Source organism: Cebidichthys violaceus, unplaced genomic scaffold (genome assembly GCF_023349555.1).
Source record: "Cebidichthys violaceus isolate CVI_PGR_0920_01 unplaced genomic scaffold, fCebVio1.0.p SCAF_3, whole genome shotgun sequence".
Classification (NCBI taxonomy): domain Eukaryota; kingdom Metazoa; phylum Chordata; class Actinopteri; order Perciformes; family Stichaeidae; genus Cebidichthys; species Cebidichthys violaceus.
Window position 1 is genome coordinate 14,860,933 of NW_027176483.1, and position 22,322 is coordinate 14,883,254.

A 22,322-nucleotide genomic window follows, 5' to 3' on the forward strand; every position below is an offset into this window, starting at 1 on the left:
CTTTGAGCAAATCCGCTTACGAAACTTCAGTCACGCGGCCCTGTTTGTTGTTTCTGGTGAGGTGCTTTAAAATGTTGAAGAGGGCTGTGACTACCTGCTTCTCATCACTCCACACTCACATAGACAGGCAGGGTGTGCCTCCACTGGGACAGAGTCCAACATTATTACATAATCGGTTTAGGGCCCAACACTCAAACTGCATGAATGTGAGACTGCAACACATTGGGAAAGTGACTATAATGAATGTTTTCTTGCACATATACAGACCTGGATGTTAGACGACATAATGTATGTACTTAAAGTGGAAAAAGTGACTCTCAACACACACACACACACACACACACACACACACACACACACACACACACACACACACACACACACACACACATCATCACACATCGCAGTCTATGAATCACTCAGTCAGGGGAACCTGACTGAGGGAGTCAACCTTTCAGTCTAGTTAGTCAAAACCTTTCTAAATGAGATCAGAAGACACACAGGGCGTAGAAGAGATCATAGGAGGTTAGCATTTGCCTCATCCAGACCTCATGTAGCTGTGGTGTGGACAGCATTTACCTCTCTGTGTGCGTGCATGCTCAGGGCAGAGACCACCACCCAGAGCAAAGTGGCAAACGTGGGGGGGGATCAACAACTCAAAACAAAAAGAAAAATCTGCAAATAATTTAATGTGATCCTGAAAACATTAGAGCTCTGCAGGAGTTCAAAATATTAAGTTCCATAATGTTTGCTTTTCTCTCTGGATCTGTCCAAAAACACAATGAATGTGATATTACATCAATATAACTCCGAATGGGTAACTGGATGATGTCAGCCTCAGAGGGTTTTTGACATGGTTTCGTATTTACTTTGCATTTGTAGCTAGTAAAAAAAGTAAATCAGGGCCTGTTCAAATCTCAGCAAAATGTACTTTGAGGAATCAATTTAAACATCTCTTAATCTAGCAAAATATATACGTTTTTATAATTTGGAAAAAGCTCAAGTAATTGTTTTGACAGGTCAATCAGAGTTTTGAGCCACATTCACTTCTTTTAAGCTATATAGTGAATTGTATTGATTTGTAACAAACCCATTGAGCTTTAAACACTTTGCTGGAACAAAAAAAAGCCCCATCATGTCACCTAACATGTTTAAAATGAGATTCTCATATTTGGTTAAGAATGGTTGAATTGTTTGCACAAAGCAAATGATCAGAGACAGTGTTTGTGAGTGTGTAGGAAGGGGATTTTGCACACTAGCAATGTTCATCTCGTCTGTCTACTCGGTCATAGTGTGTCTTTTCTCCAACACTGAACCAACCCAGCCGCTGTTCAAAATATGTATATCCTTTAGTCATTTTCATCTGTTTGATGCCATGCACCCACTGTAAGTCTGCAGGTATGTATGTATGTATGTATGTATGTATGGGTGGAGCACCACCATGTGGTCAGATAAGGAATAGAGTTGTTGTAGCTGATATGTTTCACAAATGTCTTACAAAAGTAACACACAACAAAGAAAAAAAAGAAAATAACATCTGAAAAATGACCTGGACGTAAGCATAAAATTTTATTTGCAAAAAAACCCAACAAATTAAAATAAAAGTACAATACATTCTTAAAACCTTTTCTCTACAAAACAATTTCACAGAAATTACCTTGGAATGTATATTCCTATTTTTCATTTTTATGTTTGTTATATATGTATATATATACATATATATACATATATATATATATACATATATAGTATTATATTTAATGTGATTATTTTGTTCTTTAAATAGTCCCATGTCAGTGTTAAATGACGTACAGTAGACCCTCTTCCTGTAGAGGCAAAGAAAGGGTCTTGGAGGGCATTTTGACAATCATATAGTCAACAACGGATCATTAACTGTCTTCCACATGTGTGTCCAGCCTTGAGCCCTCAAGCCACTCTCCATCAATATAAGTACCATGTTGCATAAACAGAGGCATTAGGAGCCCGGCCTCCAGCCAAAAACGAATGGGAGCAGGTGGGGTCCTGCTGGACTGCAGCTGCCAGTGAGTCTCCATCACACCTCCTGGTTTCACTCAGTAGTCATTAGTAGCATCTCTGTCTATCTCATCAACAGGGCAACTGGCTTGCAAAGACCACTCCTTCCTGCTTCTAAGGTAATTCAACAAACACTCCGACACGTCTCTGTAATCCACTGAAGAGAACCATGTTTCCTTCTTCTACAGTTCATCTAAATTTACAATGACATTACAGCCTGCTGATAAATAACCGTATATTTCTGTCTGTCCCTGCCCTCTTCTGTCGTTAAAGTAGTTTAAAAACTGCCTGCAGCCAAACCCTGATAAAGGCACACATTTGTGAAACAGCCATGCCTTGCCACATTGTGTCCAACACATGAAGTGGTCTCCATTCTGTTGGAGCTTTATACAAGCTTAAAAGAAGAGTGTCGATGTTGCTCGATAGCTAAGCATCCCCCGTCTCGGTGGTATTTTAATATGAGAGACAGAGTTTAATCCCTCAAATCCAACATTTAAAATGCAACTTTCAGCTATAGAAAATACTTCATACAATGGTGCGACAACGTGAAATCAAATGTCAGAAAGCTGCTTCCCTCCTATTAAAGTTTTATGTTCCAGTTGACAATGAGGTCAGAGATGTGGAGGGAATGGAGGATACCGTCAGTAGAGTTACAATGTGTAAACTGTTCACAAATTCAGTGTTTAAGAACAGAAAATAGCACCACAAATGTTAGTGCATCCATACTGAGTCAGAACAAATAAAAAAAAAACTAACAGCAGAACAAACTTCAGTTAATGAAACTAAATGAAATAAGTCATAACCGATAGCTAGCATTGTTATGGGTGTAATACGTAAATCTCAAATACACAAATTTGCATGACATTGAAACACAAAGAGGCAGCAATGCATGAAGATAAAAGAGGGAGCGAGAGGGACAGAAAGAGATATAAAGATGCCAAATCTGTCATCATCTGTTTGGAAAAGGGCTTTTCTGATTCACAACCTTTCTTTGTTTCATAATATCAGGTATCAGGAGAACGTCAGCACCTCGGTCATAATTATATCCAACAGGTAGAAGTTGATGTATTTAGAAACTATTTTACCAAAGACAAAGTTCCTCTACGACTCGATCTACGCCACCATGTCCGAATCTATCTGAATAACATGTTGACACACATTCTATTGGGCTCTCACGCGAGAGCGCGTTAGAAAAAAAGATCTTAGGTTGTCTTCACGTCTCCTTGTTAGAAAAAAGGTGCTTTCTGTCATCATAAGCACACACAAGCGGCAACACACTCACATACACCTATATATATATATATATATATACACACTCACACACACCCACACCCACACCCACGCACACACACACAAAAACAGCTGCTTTCCAGTCTTTCTGAAAACATTGCACCAAAAAAAGGACAGAGAGAAGGAGAACAAAAATACCTCTCTTCTCTCTGTACAGTAGTTCCGTCAGTGAGGCAAAGTGATGACTCAGGTCTATCTGCGTAAACGGCTCGCTTGTAAAGTTCAGATTTCAACTCTGTTTCCTCGTACACACAAGTATACAGGAGGGGCTGATGTAGACGCAGAGGCATCCCTGAAAGGAGCCCGTTTCAAATAAAGGCAGCGAGCGAGCTCCCACAGGTCTCTCCCTCACACACACAGTGGATCTGCAGGTAGATTCAGAATCCTCAGACCAGAAGGGGGCGCTATCCCTTTAGAGTTTTCTTGTTCTGGGCGTTCCACATGCCTCGTTTGGAGTGATAGTAGTGAAAGAAGTTCCTCAAACGCAGTCTCTCTACCTCCAAACCGTTCTGCAGAACCCTAGAGAGGGCGGGAGGGAGGAACACCGGGTTAAAACTGTCTTCTTTTCAATGTCGTGGATAAAATATTGAGTTAACAGCCTTAGCAACTGTTCCTGAGCCGTGTTCAAAATCCTGAAGAACAAGAACTGTGGCCTGTAGTCTGATAGAACTAATTTTTTCTTCTTTTATTAAATTGTCAATATACCCAACTTACATCTGGGTGGTATCTAACATGCAGATCATTTTAGTTTTATTTGCTCAATTATCCATCTGGCTGCTTCTATACCCAAATTCAGCTCATAATTGCAACACATTTTGAAAGCAGCAGCCTTTCTTGATGCAAGTGAAAGAAGACATTTCCACACACTGAATATTTAAAGACCTCGCTGGCCAAAACATTCAACACTGAGAGCTTGCAATATTCATTGTGCAAACTATCTCCGTTCCTCCTGCTGTTTTTGTCCTGTATCCTGTCGGCATTGTGCACACTATCCACCTTCATTCCTTTAAAAAAAGGACATTTACCGTATACACCTGAGGTACAGCAGAAACAATCCAACGCATAAATATAAATATTGTATCCTAACAGTAATCACTTAGAATATGCAGGAGGTGGCAAAAATCGTATAAGCTTCTGTGCAACATGATGCAATCTGGTACAACCATTAAAAAGCATATAATGATTAAACAATTTAACTACAACTTCAAATGTTAATATCGCTCTAACACAGTCTCAACAAAAAATAACTTTAAAAGTAACTCTCTAATAGTATTCACTGCAGGGCTACTGTGTTGGCTTGTTGCTAGGTTACCTGTCCAGCAGCTCCCAGTCTTCTCCACCCCAGCGGTCTTTGAATTCCTCTGTGTTCATCCCTCCAATCTTATCAAAATCAGACTTATAGATTCCAAACAGGCCAAAGCCGTTCACCTCCCAGTAACCTGTGGAAAGAACAAAAAGTAAGTTAAAAAGAAACACTGGTCCCATTGCACGCCATTGCAGTACAAGTATGTGCTTCTGATGCAAGAGCCTTTATTATGCATGTAAATTGAAAACCTGTATTATGAATGTGAAGTAGCTGTCTGGAACTGGGGAATGAGTTTGAGTGACGAGTGAAACTACAAAAACTTGAAAACTATGTTGATACGCGAGTGTGATTATTCCTGTATGTGCGCAGACGTGTGCCTGCATGCGTGTGTGTTTTGTTGTGCGTTACCATCAGGCTCCTGTGGTGAACTGCCGCAGCCGAGTCTCATGACAATTGGAGCAAAAGCCAGGCGTCCCTCCACACAGTGCTTCCTGATGCTTTCCAAGATGTTGAAAGGGAAGTGGATGTGCAGATCACACAGGAACACAATGCTGTGACTATCCTGCAAGGGGAAACACAAACAAACACACACACACACATATTCATTACATCTAAATAATCTCTAGATCTGAAGAAGAAAAAGGAGTGCGTGAATGAGTCTGTGTATGATTTGTATGTTGTTCACATTCGCCTAATGTGGGATTTTAGGATTAAAGGAAGTGTGGGCTCAGCATCAGTGGCTTGTCTTCACTGCCAGAGCCTGCAGGTCATTCAGACATGAGTGGCAGCCCTGTCATTCCGCCGCGACAGCCCTGACACTCAACTGACGGATCAACGTCTGTCCATACTTCCTGCCGCTTCACACCCCTGGGTGGGTGAGTGTGCATGCGTGTGTGACAGAGAGACAGCCAGAAAGCGGCGTAAGGGCACATGCACACAAATAACCTGTGAAAGGGAATGGATGTGACAGCGATGGCATACACATGACAGAGGAAATGCAGCTAACTGTCTAAGCGATTCCCTGTCAGCCACAGCTGGGCTCCGTGGGAGAGGGCGAAGGGAAGCAGGAGGAGGCTCGGAGGTAAGGGCGAGATCCACAGCCCATGACAGACTGGCCAAGCAGTTATGTATTCATTATGCATGAGTGTTCTTTCTGTCCGTCCATCAGAAAAGGTCATGCGGTCAGTGTCAGTGGCTGACCTTCAGTGAGTGTCTTTTTCCTGTCAGCTCGCATATTGTTGTCTTGCCTCTGTGTGTGTTTCTCTAACCTCAATAGTGTCCACTCCGATCTGCAGTCCCGCTGAGCGCTCAAAGTTCCCTTCTCTCCTTAGATACTCATATCTGTCAAAACAAAAACATACACAGACGTTTGGAAATATTCTAAAATATTTAAAAATGCACTTAAAGTCCCGATTCTCAGGGCTGATTGTGTTACACACACACACACACACACACACACACACACACACACACACACACACACACACACACACACACCTTGGTACACTGCTCTCTCTTAGAGCCTGCTCCACGTCCATGTCTTCACTTTCAAAGTCGACAATTATGATGTTGAAATTGTCATCCTTTGTCTGGTGATGAAGATTCTCCATGTCAGTGATAAACTGCTGTACCCAGCGAGCCTGGTTTTTCACTGAAGGACAGTAAGAACAAAGGGAAAAGTAGATGGATCAAAGAAAATATTTGTATTTACCCTGAATAATCTTAGTTTATTTTACTTTCAACACTGTTGATTCAGTTTTCAAAGTTAACCAAAGTCTCCCTTTTGACTTACCTGGCACCACAAAGTGCACCATGACATCTTTCCTCCACTGCAGCATGACCGGCTGGCAGAGCAGAGGCTTAGCATAGGCGGTGCTCCAGGGGGTCGCTCCGGGCCGGACGGGGGACCTGGTGGAGGGAGGGGGAGGTGGAGGTGGGGTGTCGAGGCTGGACGTGGCAGCTGACGGGGCCGAGGCCGGTGCCGAGGCCGGAGCGAAGTCAGTGTTCTCTAGACTTTCCTCACCCTGCCTGCTGCGATGGAGCAGAAGGTAAATGTATTCTGACAGACGCACAACGCTGCGGCCTCTCTCCATTAGCTCCAGCTCCACGAGGTAACGGTTCCCTCTCGCCGAGTCGCGCCGCTTCTCAACGTTGACAATTCGCAGCAGGGTGTAAATCCTGTGGCAAAGAAAGAAAAAAAAGCTATCGAAAGTGATATGAAAGAAAGGGAGCGGATGCAAATACAGAACACAATTTCTTATTTTATTCTTGCAACTGTATTCATTATTTTTGGACTGTAGGCAGACCACCTAAAGCAAGTGGCTACACATGTTCTGTAGAGAGTAAGCATGGTGTGATTTGGGAAGAAAATTAAAACAATGGCCAAACTACTTTTCACAAATGACATCAATGTTTGTAAGCACTGCTGAAGAAAATGGTAATCGGCACATAGAGGACTGCTAACATGAAGTCAAAGCACCGGGCCATGACCAATATGTTCTCAGTGAAATTACTTCTTGCTTCAGATTATGCTTAGCATAAGGCATATGGGGATAAGGATATTTGAACTTAAAAGGTTGCAGGGAAACATAAGCAGCCTTTTAGTCTCACATTATTCCCATTGCCTCCCCTTTATCCTCACCCTCCATTGCGTTCGTTGAGTTTCTCCATGTACTGCGCCAGCACGTCCACCACCTCACTCTCTGCCAGCTGGAGGTTGCCAGACACATTGCAGCGCAGGTCATTCCAGTCAGAGCGCAGCAGCTCAAAGTCCATTGGATTGACTGAGAAGGTCCTCTGCCAGTTGATGCTCTCCTCTGCCCATCCCGGCCGAGCCTCGACCTCCTCGTAGCTGTAGTCCGACATCTCGCCCTCCTCCGGTTCTGGCTCGGGGTCGGGGTCGGGATTAGAGCGGCTTGTGTCCTGGCCGAGTTCTGGCGGGTTGGGGTCCGGGTCTGGCTGCTGATGGGACTCTGTGATTTCGGAGGTCCTGAGGTAAGAGGTGACCCGTGCTTGACTGTGGAGTGTGTTTTCTGTGGCGTTTAACCTTTGCTGGGTAACTGGAGGGGGATCTTGATGATGGGACAGAGGAGTTAGCGGGTCACCTTTGCTGGGTACATCAGCAGTGACGGTAGTCTTTAAAGCCCGGTGCTCCCCTTTCCTCTTGCTTTTCTCTGGTTGTTTTGCCCCTGCTGCCCTGCTGGCAGACTTCTGTACACTTTCATCCTGCGTGTTGATGCTTCCATTGTGGGGAAATGTCTTACCCTCTTTTGTGGGGGGGTTGGGCCAGAGCTGAGGGGCATTAACAATACTTCTACTTCTTGTTATGCCTCCTCCTTTGGCACCCAGGTTTACCAGCCTTGTGGTCTTGCCAGTTTGGTACAGAAAGACCCCCGGGAACACCTCTCTAGGGTGGCGAGATGCCCTCTCTTCCCTCCTCTCTCGACGCTGCTCCCTCTCCCTCTCCCTGTCCTTCTCCCGCTCCTTGGCAGGCCGAGGCCTGGTGATGTAGATCTTGTTCTCGTCCTTCTTCTCCTTCTTGTTTCCAGCGAGCTTGTTGTTGTCATCGTGGAGGTTGTTGCTATGGGCGGAGTTGCTGAGGATCTGCTTGGCTCGGCTGGCAAGGGCAGAGAGGGAGGACTTCTGGGGGAAAAGGAGTGAAGACTTGCTCAGTTTCGGCACTGTTTCAGCTCCTTTCTCTCCTCCCCCGCCACCTGTTCCTCCTCCTTTCCTGCCAGGACTCAACTCTGCAGGACCAGTGCGGATCCAAGTCAGGGAGCGACCGCGGACTACACTGTCCGTGTCAGGCTGAAGCTCCCTGGTATGGAGCTCCTCGAGTCCCTTCCTGGAGTCCTGTCTCATGTTTGTATGATCTCTTCCCCAGTCTCGATCCAGATCCCTTCCAATCTGTACATCTCTGTGAGGAAAATGTCTCCTTTCTCTTCGGTGTATGATACTGTTGACAGCTCCCTCCTCCTCTTCATCAGGGTCCGCCTCCTCTTCTCCCCCCTCTCTGCCAGCTGGTGTTGGCGCAGGCTTCGAGTGCTGACGGGAGGGGTAGGACGTGTGGCTGGTCTGGCTGGGATGAGAGGGCTTCTTGGGTGCCTGTGTGCCAACGATCTCTGCCTCGTCCTCCACATCTACCACCTCCTCTTCATCTAAGAAGTCTGGAGACAATAACACAAAGTTACAAAGACATTGTGTGTATAGTACATGTGTGTATATACAGTATGTGTGTAAGTGTGTGTTGGTTCATTATTAGTTTACCATCTGGGTTAGGGAAGAAGAACGGTCTGTCATCTTCCTCCTCATCCATCTTCATATATTTGTAGAAACCAAACCTGGCAGACACAAGAGGAGGCAGCGCACACCCATAAACACACACATTAACGCACACAACCCCGCGCATTAAAAGAAGGTTGACGTTTCAATGTACCTTGCAGCATAATAAACTTAGTCTCTTGGTGAGAGGTCGAATGAATCACTGCCATCAAATTCACAGACACTTGAGCAGTTATTCTGCATAATCAGTGTACTCGCTCATATATATAAGACAGAGACAAATGTTCTCTTTGCTCTCCGAGCGCTAAAAGCAATGATGTCCTTACTTCTCCAAGTAGATAGGGGACTCTCTGTAGAAACACTTGTTCTCTCGCTCCATGTGGGTGAGACGTGTGAAGTCATTTGGGTAAACGAAGGACAGATAGACCTAAAGAAAAATGTAATGTCAATCAAATATTCAATAACCTCAGAAAACACTTAAAAAGGGGTTGATTTTCATTTAGTAGTATTATTTAAGGATTATATTAATACCAGCATTTAATCAAAATCAGCCTCTTGCCATCATGCTTTGTGTTTGCTACAGCGGTTCCTGTCAAATCTAAAATGGATTTGCTATGTTTATGTGGCTCTAATTTCCACTTAATCTCTGCAGCCACTGCAGTAACTCCGGTTGTCCTAAAGGGGGGAGCAGCGCTCAACACTACCTCCCTCATGCGTCCTCAATGTGTTCCGATACAACAGGAGAGATTCAGTTGTGACACCAAACCAGCATAGACCTAGCTTCTCTGCTCTATTCTTCTCTAGCCAGTTGATCTGAATATTATGCAGACTCTGCAAAGGCATACTTTTAAGCAAGTTAAAATAATACTGTCATGATATTCATAATAATTTGGATAAGCACATAGGTCTAATTTTAGTAAGAACTCACTCTCTCACACATACTGACTGACTAAGCAATTTGACATTGAAATTACATTTAATAGATATATATATATATATACGTTTTGTTTGAATTAAGGTTATTAAAGGTTGAAAAATGAAGATATAGTAGAAGTCTAGTCTTAGCCTTCGTCATTATGTGAGTATACAGAATCTGTGTATATGACGAAAAATAATCAGTTATACTGTCAATAATTAAATATTTACAGGTTTTTATGCATTTTTAAAACATATAATGACGTTCTTAAAATATGGTCTAAAATCTGTCTATATCAGAGCGAAAGCAAAGAGGCAATGTTGAGATGACCGCAGGTCTTTTTCTGACCCAGAGGGAAGGTGACTTACAAATTGCAGACCCTGGTATCTGGCGATGGGAAAATCTTTGACAACATATGTTGGCGAGTAGAGACATGCCGGTAGAACATTTTCCAGTCGGGAGGGGTTGATCATAGGAGCTGAGGAGGAGAAAGAGAGATAAATATTTGAGATCTGGTACAAACAAATGTGTATAATGGAATTCTGCTTTTGACAAACTTAAGAGTCAGAAAGCTGGGAGATGATCAAGGCAACGACAAAAACGAGGAGGAAAACAGCAAGCCAGACGAAATGACAAGAGTCTGATACAGCTGAACTGACAGCCAGAGAGACTGTGAGGCAGACAGTCAATCAGTCAGATAGAGAAAATGACAGGCCAGAAAATCAGGATGAGGACAGCCTGAAACGATGACTGTTAGATTTACTGCTGTAGAAGGTGTCCCTGGGGTCCGGCTTCAGCATATCCGCTCCGTGCTGCGTGACGCTGCCTCCCTGCAGACTCTGAGACTCCACTGGGAGACGGATGTGACTGGCCAAGGTCTGGGGGATGTGGTCCACACTGTTCATCTTCAGATTGGACTCGTCTGAAAAATACAGAGACAGAAAGTGAGGCAGAGATGATGTAGTATAGGGAAAGGGGAAGATCATTATTTCGCTGTTTTTATGTGAATGTTTGATTTAATGCTGGGCAAATTTTACGTTAGCTGTTGGAAAGATAATATCGCAATCATCATAAATCTTTACCGACCATGAAAATGTGAAAAACAGGGAGAAAAAAAAAAGACAAAAGGCGAAGCAGAGAGGATGGAAGCAAAGGGAGAAGAGGAAGAGAGCAGAAACAGAACTGAGGATGAAGTGAGAGGATCAGAAAAAAAAGTTGGAAGAAAACAAATACAGAGCAGAGTCATAATTATACCAATCGATAGCAGAGAAGGAGGGGAGAGCATCTGTGATTAATGGCATGTCGGAGCAAGGGCTGATGGGAGAAATGCTTTACAATTAACGTGGTGGTCAGCATCATTTTTAGGGTGGAGTGTGCACGTTCAGTACGTGTGTGTGTGTGTGTGTCTCTCTGTGCACACTGAGTGTCTTCTGTTTCTTCCAACAATAAGACATCTGCTGATCACATACCTGGTTTACACTACACGCAAGCCTTTGGCAAGAATAATTAATTATCTACGTTACTGAAATCCTCACAAGATGCAAACAAACAAGGAAAACAACAGAACTCTCCTTCTCCTTCTTTTGATTCATTTATATCATGTTGCACAGATGTAGTTGGGTTGTGATTAAAAAAAAATACAGCACTATTTCTGTATGGCATAGATATTTAGATCTCATCCACATGGTAATGAAAAGCAAATATGGAAACAATTTAGAGTTCTGTGCCTATTTTAATTTCCTGGTCTCTGTAGTAAATCCGTATGTATGTGTGATGGTATAAATTCATTAACAGCTGAAGTGGAGTATTTAGAGCTGCATTGAACTGCCCTGCAAATGTGCCATGGTCAATAATTGAATGACATACAGGATGATTTCATTTGTAAAAATTCAATAACACACACTTAAACTGTTTTTGATCAGCAGGGTTTTTGTGTTTATGAAGATGGATGTTGAGAAACCCATTCAGATGAGATACTACATTCTGGAAATATTCAATTAAAAGATAAGTTCTTACATGGGTAGTAAAACAAAAGCACTTTTCAGCACCAGTTTGGCACAATTGTTCCTGGTTTTCCAAAAACATGAGTAGAAAAAGTGAGTTCAGGATTACTAAATATTTATGGGTGTACAGCATTTGACCAATCGGACACTGGTTGCTGAACCACCCATCTCTTCCCATCTCAGCTCTATGGATGACAAATTGTTTACCTGATGAGAATGAGGCTCACAGTTTGGCCATGAATTGGAAACTGAAATGCTCTTATTAAAGCTAGACAACATATTTGTGGATGTTTGTTTGTTCTTGATATATTTGTTGAAATTATCTTTATATTCCGACAGCAATCAATAAAAAAAATAATCCGGTATCCGTGGCTGTTGCAGGACTATAATAAGTCTGTCTGTCTGTCTGTCTGTCTGTCTGTCTATGCACACTCTGCCCATGCACTCTGCTAGTGTGACAGCTGTGAGTACTAACATTAGCCATGTTCGTTGTGTACGTTGATGATCATTTTGGGGGAGTGGTTTTGTAGCGAGGTTGAAGGGAAGGCGGCAGTGTTACAGACTTGGCAACTTTCTCACTAGATTTAGTGACTTTTGGCGCTACTTGCATGGAAAAAGAATTGTCAACACTAGGCTGGGTTTTTTCGGTTGAATCATTTATTTTAAATCTAGCGTTCTATAGCTAGTTTCTCCAGATTACCAACCCTAGCTTCACCCGCTACAACTGCTGAACTCACAGTGATGTTAACTGAAAGCCAATCAGAGACCTAATTAAACTGGGAAAGCCTACACAAGGTTTCTCTGTGTCAAACGGGAATGAATATCAAACACTTTCTACAGTGACAAAATGGAGAAACCCGGTAAGATAGAGAGCATGACATGAAGGGAGGAGTAGGGATGGAAGGGTGGAGGAAGACAGATGAGGACATGGTATCCAGCAAGTGACCTCATAAACTGTACAAGGCCTCCTTCTTGCCTGTCAGAGCCAGTCACACACAAGAAGGCATACATCCCCAGCAACCTGCAGCTTTGCCCAAAATGACAACTCCACACATCATTCTCTGTGTAGCTGGCATTTTCCCTTGTTAACGAGGCTGAATCCCTGAGACACACTGCTATTCTTGGAGCTATAGAGGCTAGACTGGAGATCTACTTGGGAGCTTGTGCTCTCATCTCTGCTACGAATGACACCTATGGAGAAAAATAGAGCATCTATTGCATTCAGTATCTTCTCTTTGGCCCCACATAGAGAAGACATGTCATACTCCCAAAAGGGCAATCTGCAGCTTCTCCTCTGAGAGAAGAAACTAAATATGATATATGATTTTAAGCCTTCATCAAGACTTATACGAGTTTGTTTAAGGGACAAGAGAGAAGCACATTTTGATTCAAAGAAGGCTGATTCTGTGACATTAAACTACCGATCGATACCAGACAAGACTAATGAAGTTTGCATCATTTCCTGTTTCTATTTGGCAAGCTCTGAGCACAAAAACACTAGAAATAGAAAAGATCATTAAAGAGTCCCATGTGTATGCAAATAACAAAACACTTTAAAGTAAATTTAATAATTCATCATGAAATTTATGTTCAAAGCTTTTCATGCAGTACATCGACATGGCAGAATAGCTCTTACCTGTGTACAGGGAGATGTAGGCTGAGTCTATCACTTCATATTTCAGACCAGGGAGGAACGGACGCCACTGTGTGTGAAAGCAGAGAGGGGGAGGATTAAGTCAGGGTAGAAAACTAAATGTCAACATGTGGAAAGTATAAGGTGAGTGGAATTCATCCATCACTGTTTGCTGGCTAAACTGTGACACTCTCTGTGTTATTGATCTTAGCAGCATCACAGGATTGATCCGATGCTGGGTTTCTATATAAACACACTCAGCCAGAGTGAGAAAAAAAAAAAGTGTGGCACATGAGCAGAGAACAAGAAACGTGAGGCCACTGAAGGAGCAAAAGAAAAGAAAAAAACAAGAGAAAATAGACAGCGAGCAGAGCGAGAACAGAGCCGTGACAAGTAGGTGTGAAGAGGAAGATCTAGTAATGACCTGAAAACAGAGAGAAGCGTGGGGGGAGAGAAGCTACAATTCTTTTAAATAGATTTCACAATTACCACGTCACTTCTGGTTACCAAGGATATAATGACAGGAGACAGGTCATTTTCCAGCCCCCGGGTTGAGAATACAAATATAAACACCCTCCTTAGGCTCATGCAAATACCTCCACGTGTGCATGTAACACACACGCACGCACGCACGCACGCACGCACGCACGCACGCACGCACGCACGCACGCACGCACACAGTTTTAGATTGCCCAGCATTTGTTTTGTAAGATTTTTCATGTATATTGTATGCTACTCCTCCACACCTGCCACATGAACACAGAGGCACACATACCCAAAGGAGTGCACATATAAAAGAACAACAAACAAGGACGCAGCGCGACATCATGCTGAGCAGCAGCAGGGAGCAGCTCGACAGGCCTCCCAAGGCTTCAGCATTGTGTCGTTATTTCAGGGTGATTGTCCTCAAGGTCGAGGCAGACGGCTGTCAAAGCCTGAATCAACAAACAGCAAAAAAAGTGGAGACCACGTGTGAGTTTTAACTTATGAGGTGTATTTTTACATTTGACTTGAACTAGGAAGCAGTGACTTGACAAAAGAAAAATCGTATCTCAAGGTCTTCCTAGCTTTTTCTGGTGTGATGGTCTTCTTCTGGTGCTTTTAATTACAACAGTGTGGGCTGTGATTGGCTGGCTGCTTTGCTGCAAAATAAAAAAAAATACATAGAGCGTGGTTCTATTTTTTGCAACAAAATGCAACTCAAAACAAAGCATGTTTTTTTTTGTTACATTTTAAATGAGTCAGTGACAGTTGATGCTTTGACTGTTGGCATGGGTTGTTCAGCTGCATGTAGGGAGAGAGTCAATCCCAGGGTCGAAACCTGACATTCTGGTGCCGTCACATCGGCCTTAAGAGCACTTGAAATGCTGTAAGTGAACCTGTTTGGCCTATTGTGTTATTTTTTTCCAGTTCATTGTCGAGCCCCATATATTCTCTGATTAATTCCTCCAAGGGAGGTATTGACCTGGTGTGTCTGTGCTTTTTATGTGTACACATACACAAAGCATTTCTCTATGCGTGTGTGTATGTGCGTACTTGCACAGCTATCTTTTTGAGGGACAATTTGAGTGTTTTTTGGGAAAATAAGGACATTTTGGCCAATCCTCAGTTTGGGACAGACCTTCAACAGCCTGTTTAAGGTTCAGGGTAAGGGAATAGGGAATGCTTTATGTCAATGAGTGTCCTCACAAAGATAGAAGTACAAGACTGTGTGTGTGTGTGTGTGTGTGTGTGTGGGGGGGGGGGGGGGGGGTATCCTGTGTGTGCATGTGTGTCCTCTGTGAAATAGTGTTGACAGGGAGCAGCAGCAAGAAGCAGAGGCCTGCTCGCTGGCCCCATAAGTTCAACAGAGAGGAAAGAAAATCAATATCCAAGGGGAAATGATAAAAAGTACCAATCGCAGAGCAAAATAGCAATGGGCAGCAAGCAGTGTTGCTTCATCACGTTTCGTCATTCCTGGACCACCCAGTGACATATGAGGTTTGGATATTGTTTTCATTCAGCTGGCCAAAGAGGGTGTTTGCTCCAACTCACACAAAGAGTGTGTGCTTTGTTGCCTGCTGGAGTAGACGTGCACGTGCACACACACACCAACAAGTCGTTTCCTTCAATTCAATCGGCTACTCCAAAGCCTAAGGCACTATGAATAGGGAATAACATAATGAAACTATCTCACCATTTGCATTATAGATAAAAATCAATTTAGATTTCAGGTCCAATAAGATCAAAAGAAAGTAAACACTTCCATTTAGCAGTCTCACAGTCATGTCCTGGATCTTCTGGGGAATAAGTAGAATTAAGTTGAATCGAATCAGACGGCTCAACTTGACAAAAAGGCTGTCCAGACATTGTCCGTGTCAATTTGTTCAGCAGAGGACAGAGAGGTTGGCTGCGTGCGTTCTATCAGTTTTCTATTTTCTTTCTCAGTGGCTCAATCACAGACACTTGGCTTAAGGCCCAAATTAGTAGGGTGGTAAACAGAGAAAAGTCTGTGGCAGTGTGGACAGCGGAACAAGACAGATGATAACACGCCTGACGACACCAGCCTGAGGGAAAAAGACAGGAAGAGACTAGTACTACACTGTTATTTATATATTTATACAAGGTAGGTTGGTAAGCCAGCATGGTCATTCAGAACAGGGCACCTTTACAATTACATCGATTGTTTGAGGGCAGGACAGCCTGGAAATTGTAGTTATTAAGGCTACTGCACCACATGAGACACTTTCCAAATGTTGGAGACTAAGATTGAAGAATATGTCACGAAAGGTGACTCAACCTTATTCACTAGCGCATCAAATGTGTATTATTCCAAGGCTGAAAATAGTTCTCAAGGAATGCACTTTTTTTGTTTACTCCTCTAACATTTGCTAAAAACTACAGTGCCTAGCCGTTTTTATCACTTAGCCTTTGTCAATATTTAAAGTATATATTTGTGACTAAACCCCAAAAAATATACATCTTCAGTAGGACTGAATGGAGCTGAGAGACATAGACATGGAAGCTGGTATTTTGAGACAAAATACTGCATTGTTATTTTTGGCCTTTTCATGAGATTTATTGACAATAACAAAATAGCCTCATCATTCAAACATATATGTGATCTATGATGATAGTCGCTGACAAACATAAATATTATCCAAGCTGTCGAAGTTGAGTTGTGAGAGAAAGGATCTTGAGATGTGAGGTAAATATTGCTTCAGGAAGGCTTGTTTGTTCTCAGAGTTGTGGTTTATGATGGAAGACAGTGAGAGAAAAAGATGGAGGTTGAGGTTTGAGTTGTGAGTCCTGCAGAGTTTGACATGTATGGTTGACAAAATGTATCGTCATCATCCTTCTCAAACAGACTAGATGTAGCAGTTAGAAAGTTCTATCTCTCGGCCAAGGTGCAAATAGAGTGGATGTTGTTACTGAGGAGATGTCTGAAGAGACATTGTTCTGGTAATAGTGAGAACTGTTAATAAGTCTCATGAACTTTCCTTGAACCACTATTTGGTCTGTGATCTCTCATTTTGAGTTTGAATGTTCGGCCGTAGAAGCGGTGACTTAATGGAGTCTGACATGTTGCCAAAACACCAATAATTATTTTGTTTAGTTGCGGTGACAGCTAACAAGCCAATGACAGCTCATATCAACAACCTTTCAGTGTTTGTCTCTTTGTCTCCTTTGGTTGGGTTTAGGGGAATGTGGCACTTATTATTCTATTGTAGTCCACAGAACCATACTGTACATGGCAACGATTTGTGTGATGAGCAACCAGTCAGCTGTCAGACATGTGTGAAATATGTTCTATATATGCTCTCATATCTGCTGTCATGGTAATTTATGGAACACTTCCACGTTACTGGGATTATGCTTGTTCACTTTCTTACCAACAGCCGAGTAGCTTAGCTTAGCATTGAGACTGGAAACAGGAGGAAACAGCTATCCTGGTTCTGTCCAATGGTAATACAATTCGCCACCTCTAAAGCTCACTAATTAACATTACAAAAATGATTTTAAATGGTTTTACATTGTTGTTCGTGAGATTACCAGGCAACCAGCGGATAAGTTAACTGATGCTTTATGAATGGTATGTGTAATTTGATATGCGTGTTACATGTTGTAATATTGCATTATAAATGTGATATCTGAAACACTGCTTCGTCTGTGACAAACATAGCATCGAGGCTGTAACTTTGAACTTTGTGAAGAATGGAAAACCTGGAGGACTTCTGGCAGATCGAGCTCACTCTACAACACAACCTACATTGTACTCTGAGAAAATGAAAGCAGTCCTTTTGGTGCATGTCGACTTGTGCTAGCCAAACAATGTGGAAAAGCAAATATTTTACCAGACATGCTTTTCTTTGATAAAACTCGCTATTCAACGCAGTGTTTATGACCCGACTTTAAATCATGATACACTTGTTTCTCAAGAATAGGGATACAACATGTGAGATGACAAGCAATGACAAGGAAAAGCTCCATTTACTGATGGGATGCAAGAAAAGTTATGACAGCTTTGGTAGGGAGAGAAACAGAGTTTGAATTCTAACACTGGCAGTAATGGAAAGTGTGAAGCATGGAGCTATGGTGCTGCCCTGTGACGGGAGCCTGAGAGAGCATCAAGGAGAAACTCCTGACAGGCTCTCAGCAGATACCTCCCCCAGCAGAGCATAGAAGACACAAAAGACTGCGGTCGTTTGATGCTCTGCTGATACGGTTGTAGAACCTTAATACAATGAGAGTTGACAAGGAAGCAGACAGCAAAGAAGAGCCGGAAAAGCACCTAAGCAAAAGCTACAGCATGGAAACAACGACATAAAGCTCATGACTGATTATGCTCTTATTCCAATTGACAGCTAAACAGAGCTAAACACTTACATGCCTCTCTATTCCCTGTCACACTGACGTGAAAACAGTGGCTTGTTTTTCCATGTCATATCAAGTCGCGCCTGGGGACGAAGGACCAATATTCAAAGAGAGATGAGGAGGTGGATACAGTGGCGGGGTGTTTTATTTTCTATGTTGAATTATACATTAGCCATAGTCTCTCAGACCAGACGTTTCAGAAAGACAAATGAGCCCAATATCCGTAGCAATTACCGGCACGTCGTAGTGCGTGCGTTTACAGCGATGCCCTGCGTGCTCTGAGGGGGAACCAGTTAGTCACACTAACACTTTCACTACATTCAAATCAAGCCAAACTTCCCTGACATGAACGATGTCCTTGCACCCCTCTCAAGATCCCATTTGTTTGCTCTGCAGCCACAGACTTTGGTCAACATATTGCTTACTGGAAACGAGATAACACAGGAATAACACGTAAAAATTGCTTTGACATGACTGCACTAAAGCAGCTAATGGCACACTAAAAAAAACATCCAACGATAAAATACAACGGCAGAATGTAATCTGACACATTCAACATGACCTGAATATGCTAACACCAGTGTGTGTTTAAACACAAGGTGCTTGATAACAACGACGCCAAAAGTGCAATGAACAATAAAAACTGTACTCTAGAGCCACCGAACATGCAGGGAACAAAGATTTGGGTCATACGACCTAAAGAGAAACGGCTACATGCTCAAGGCTATTATAATTTAAAACTACTCAAGTCACATTTTCCAAATATTACACTTTCTCATTGATAACATGCAGTGTCTCAGTGGCACAGAGAAGCACTTGGTAAGATATGAAAGTTAATCTGAAAAGGACACAATGAGCAAGGGTGACGTAACACTACGTAGCTTCCTTTTTAATGTTAAAAACGATATGCCATGTGTGGGACGGTGTTCTGATCAAATCTGTATGATGACAAGACAAAGTGTTGGAATGAAAGACAGGAAGAGAAACATGAGCATCGGCTCTACTAAAGGCTTTAAAGTAATGTTCACCCAGTGGTTTTTACAGAGGGAAATAACATGAATAAGAATAATATTCAGTTATATGATGAGCTCTTCCCATTGAGAATGTATGTCCATGTCTTGCACTTTTCATCATCCTCATGAGAGCGAGCCTGGATGATCACCGTGCAATCATTACAGTCGTATTGATTGGCATTGATGTTGCCCTCTAGAGGATAAGAAGACAATGGGCATTGCAGTAAAAGCATGACACGCCATTAAAGAACGATTGTTGGCGAGGTTAATGCTGGTGTTGCTGCTTTTTTGCCATATCCACTCATATACATGACCTCCAATTTGAAAAGACCAACAAACACACACCTTCATCTTAATCTGAGATCTTAACATGCGTGTCAAAAAGCAAAGAAAGGTAATGTTTGGAAAGAGCAAGTAAATGTCTGCATGTTAATGATAAAGAGCGAAGTAAATGAGATGATGGAAGTGGAAAAGATGTGAAAACAAGCACAGTAAAAACAGAAAAGTGAACTGAGGCAAAACAATATGACTCCTTGCTGAACTGAAGTCGACCCTGAAAGGTGTTGAAGTGGTAAAGAAACTGAGAGAAAGCAGAATTATTTCCAAAGTAAAACGACACACACAATATACTTTAACAGCTGGCTCCAGGTCACACGGGCCACTACTGATTTATATTGGCAGATGCTGAGAGGCCTGTGTGTGTATGGTTGGGCCTAAGTGAATGCACCCATGAGTCTGCAGAGGTTAGGGTTAGATGGGTGCATGTGCATACATGGATGTGTGTATTAATCGGCCGGCAGTTTGAGGCTTGGTCTGGCAGAAGTGATAAAAACGAGGCCATTAAAATCCTGCATTTGAATCCAACACCCATGCCTCTCCATAAAGTTGCCATTACTAATTAAGGCGTGACTTTCTTCTCTTGTTTCTCCTTCTCCCTCCACCTCTCAATCACACCGCTTAATGGCCGACACTTTCCTTCATTCTGCCACAAGACTAATAAGCAAGAGATGTTTTCCATTAGGCAAGTGGAAAGGTCCTGTGTGTCACTGACAGAGATCCAGATGACATTTAAGAATCTCACCAAGTCTTAAAAAAACAGTCGTCACTCTAAAGAGTTTATTTGAAATTAATTAGAAGAAAAGAGCGTTGAGCGTAGTAGTGGAAATGTTGAATGCCAGGTTGCAGATTTAGCAACGCGCCTACTCATTCTTACAACTCAACAATCTCATTTATTGCCCCGCTGTTCATACATACAAATGCAGTTGTTTCCACCCCCTTGAGAAAGGCACAGTGTATTCCTAACCTGTCTCTTCCTGTCTCTAATGTTGTTTATGTTCCGCCTTCCTGCAGCCATCCCCTCTAATTCCTTCACACGATGGAAAAGAAAGGGACCAACACAGAGAGAACAAGGGTTCTCTTTCTTATTTTCTTGCCAAAAGGTAACTTCCAGACTGCACTTGTGTGTTATCTGATATTTACACCCTCTTGTTTCTCCATAACAAGCTCTGCTAAACAAATACTTTCCCAGAGGAACAGCCCACCTTTGACCATGCAATCACAGCTTGGTACAGAACACAGGAGAAAGAGCTGTGAATCCACGCTATCTGCTGTTTAACAAATGAGTGCCTGGGTTTCTGCGGATTTATGTGAGCCCTGGGCTTATGCTGTTGTGGGCTGGTCACGGTAAATCTGCTATTTTTGTCAAGGTGTGAAATGTATTCCGCTGCTAAATCACACACGGGGGACTTACTAAGACAGCGCTGCGTACACACACGCACACATTCTCACACACTATCTTGATTTGCTGCGTGACTTTTATACGCTTCATTAAATCGTTTCTACTAGTACAAACCCACTTTGATGGCCTCATGAGTAGTTGGGGGGAGGGGGACTGAGATGGCCACATGACCTTGATTCACTGGCAGACATAATCACATGAACACTGTTCTGAATGATTTGAATGAGAAATACCATGAGGTGCAGAGAACAGGAATACTTCATATAGTGGCCTCCAGTATATTTATCTTTCTGCAGACTCCTGTCCCATTTCTTATGTCCCCCTTATTTCTGTCTCCTCTCCCTTTTTTAAACATCTGTGTCCATTCGGTCTTTGTCCTTAGATCAAGCCAACAATCTGTGATTAAGAGACCAACACCTTTAGTTTCACCGCCATGCATCTTTCTTAATTCTCAGTGCAAAATGTTGTATTTTTTAGTACTTTAGTACGGGTCTGTATTTTTGTGGGTATGATGCTACAGCTATCAGTGAGAAGACTAAATATTATCCAGGACATAAAGTTTAAACATTGTATCAATTGTATATCTATTTTAAAACTGCTCCCATCAACATTTTTAAGTTAGCAGTGGAAAAACAGACTACTCTATATGTTATGTGATAGGGGTCAAACTGTAGCGACAACCTCACTGAGAATTATTGCCAACTCTGCAGTTCCCCTCAGAATTACACCATTCACATTACGATGAGCGGTGTAATGCTACTAAAGGAACATGTCTGCTTGTATTTGCCAGATGATATGCCATGTTGTCGCAAAAGTTGAGCCAGCTTCAATGATTTGAGTATCCTGGGGACTGTGTGTCTGTATCCGCTCACTACATGCACAGCGCCTTTTTAAAATAAACTTCCGTGTGCACAGGACACATACAGTTTCCACTCGTACATGTATACAGTCTCTTTCCAAAATAAACTTCCATGGTATAGTTTTTAGGTCTACTTAGTCAGTTGGTTAGGCTTAGATCCTAAAAGATCCTGGTTAGGGTTATAATAGGTACATGTCTGTTACATGGAACAGTGGTCTCCTGTATTTGTTTGACCCATCCAACCTCCTCATGATCCCCCCCACCCCACTGGCCGCCAGATTAGACAGTAGGGATTCACCAGTCCAGCAACAAGGACACAATAACAGCAATACCAGGAACATAAAGATTTGATTGAATTGTGGCCTTTCCCACCAACTCAGTCCGTTTGTCCGATA

The 22,322-nt window shown here is 42.6% G+C and overlaps 1 protein-coding gene across 1 annotated transcript in view; it reads right to left on the reverse strand.

The window, feature by feature from the left end:
• Nucleotides 1-2,453: 2,453 nt before the first annotated feature.
• The window catches only part of b4galnt4a (beta-1,4-N-acetyl-galactosaminyl transferase 4a), a 128,947-nt gene continuing 109,078 nt past the window's right edge, over nucleotides 2,454-22,322 (reverse strand). The window contains exons 9-20 of the mRNA XM_068723158.1: nucleotides 13,467-13,533; nucleotides 10,591-10,749; nucleotides 10,196-10,305; nucleotides 9,238-9,338; nucleotides 8,897-8,970; nucleotides 7,272-8,796; nucleotides 6,423-6,808; nucleotides 6,128-6,281; nucleotides 5,899-5,971; nucleotides 5,039-5,192; nucleotides 4,637-4,763; nucleotides 2,454-3,843 (exon numbers count right to left, since the gene is read on the reverse strand). Of these exons, the coding sequence (XP_068579259.1) occupies nucleotides 3,729-3,843; nucleotides 4,637-4,763; nucleotides 5,039-5,192; nucleotides 5,899-5,971; nucleotides 6,128-6,281; nucleotides 6,423-6,808; nucleotides 7,272-8,796; nucleotides 8,897-8,970; nucleotides 9,238-9,338; nucleotides 10,196-10,305; nucleotides 10,591-10,749; nucleotides 13,467-13,533 (3,045 nt within the window). The 3' untranslated portion in view covers nucleotides 2,454-3,728. The remainder of the gene's footprint in view (nucleotides 3,844-4,636; nucleotides 4,764-5,038; nucleotides 5,193-5,898; nucleotides 5,972-6,127; nucleotides 6,282-6,422; nucleotides 6,809-7,271; nucleotides 8,797-8,896; nucleotides 8,971-9,237; nucleotides 9,339-10,195; nucleotides 10,306-10,590; nucleotides 10,750-13,466; nucleotides 13,534-22,322) is intronic.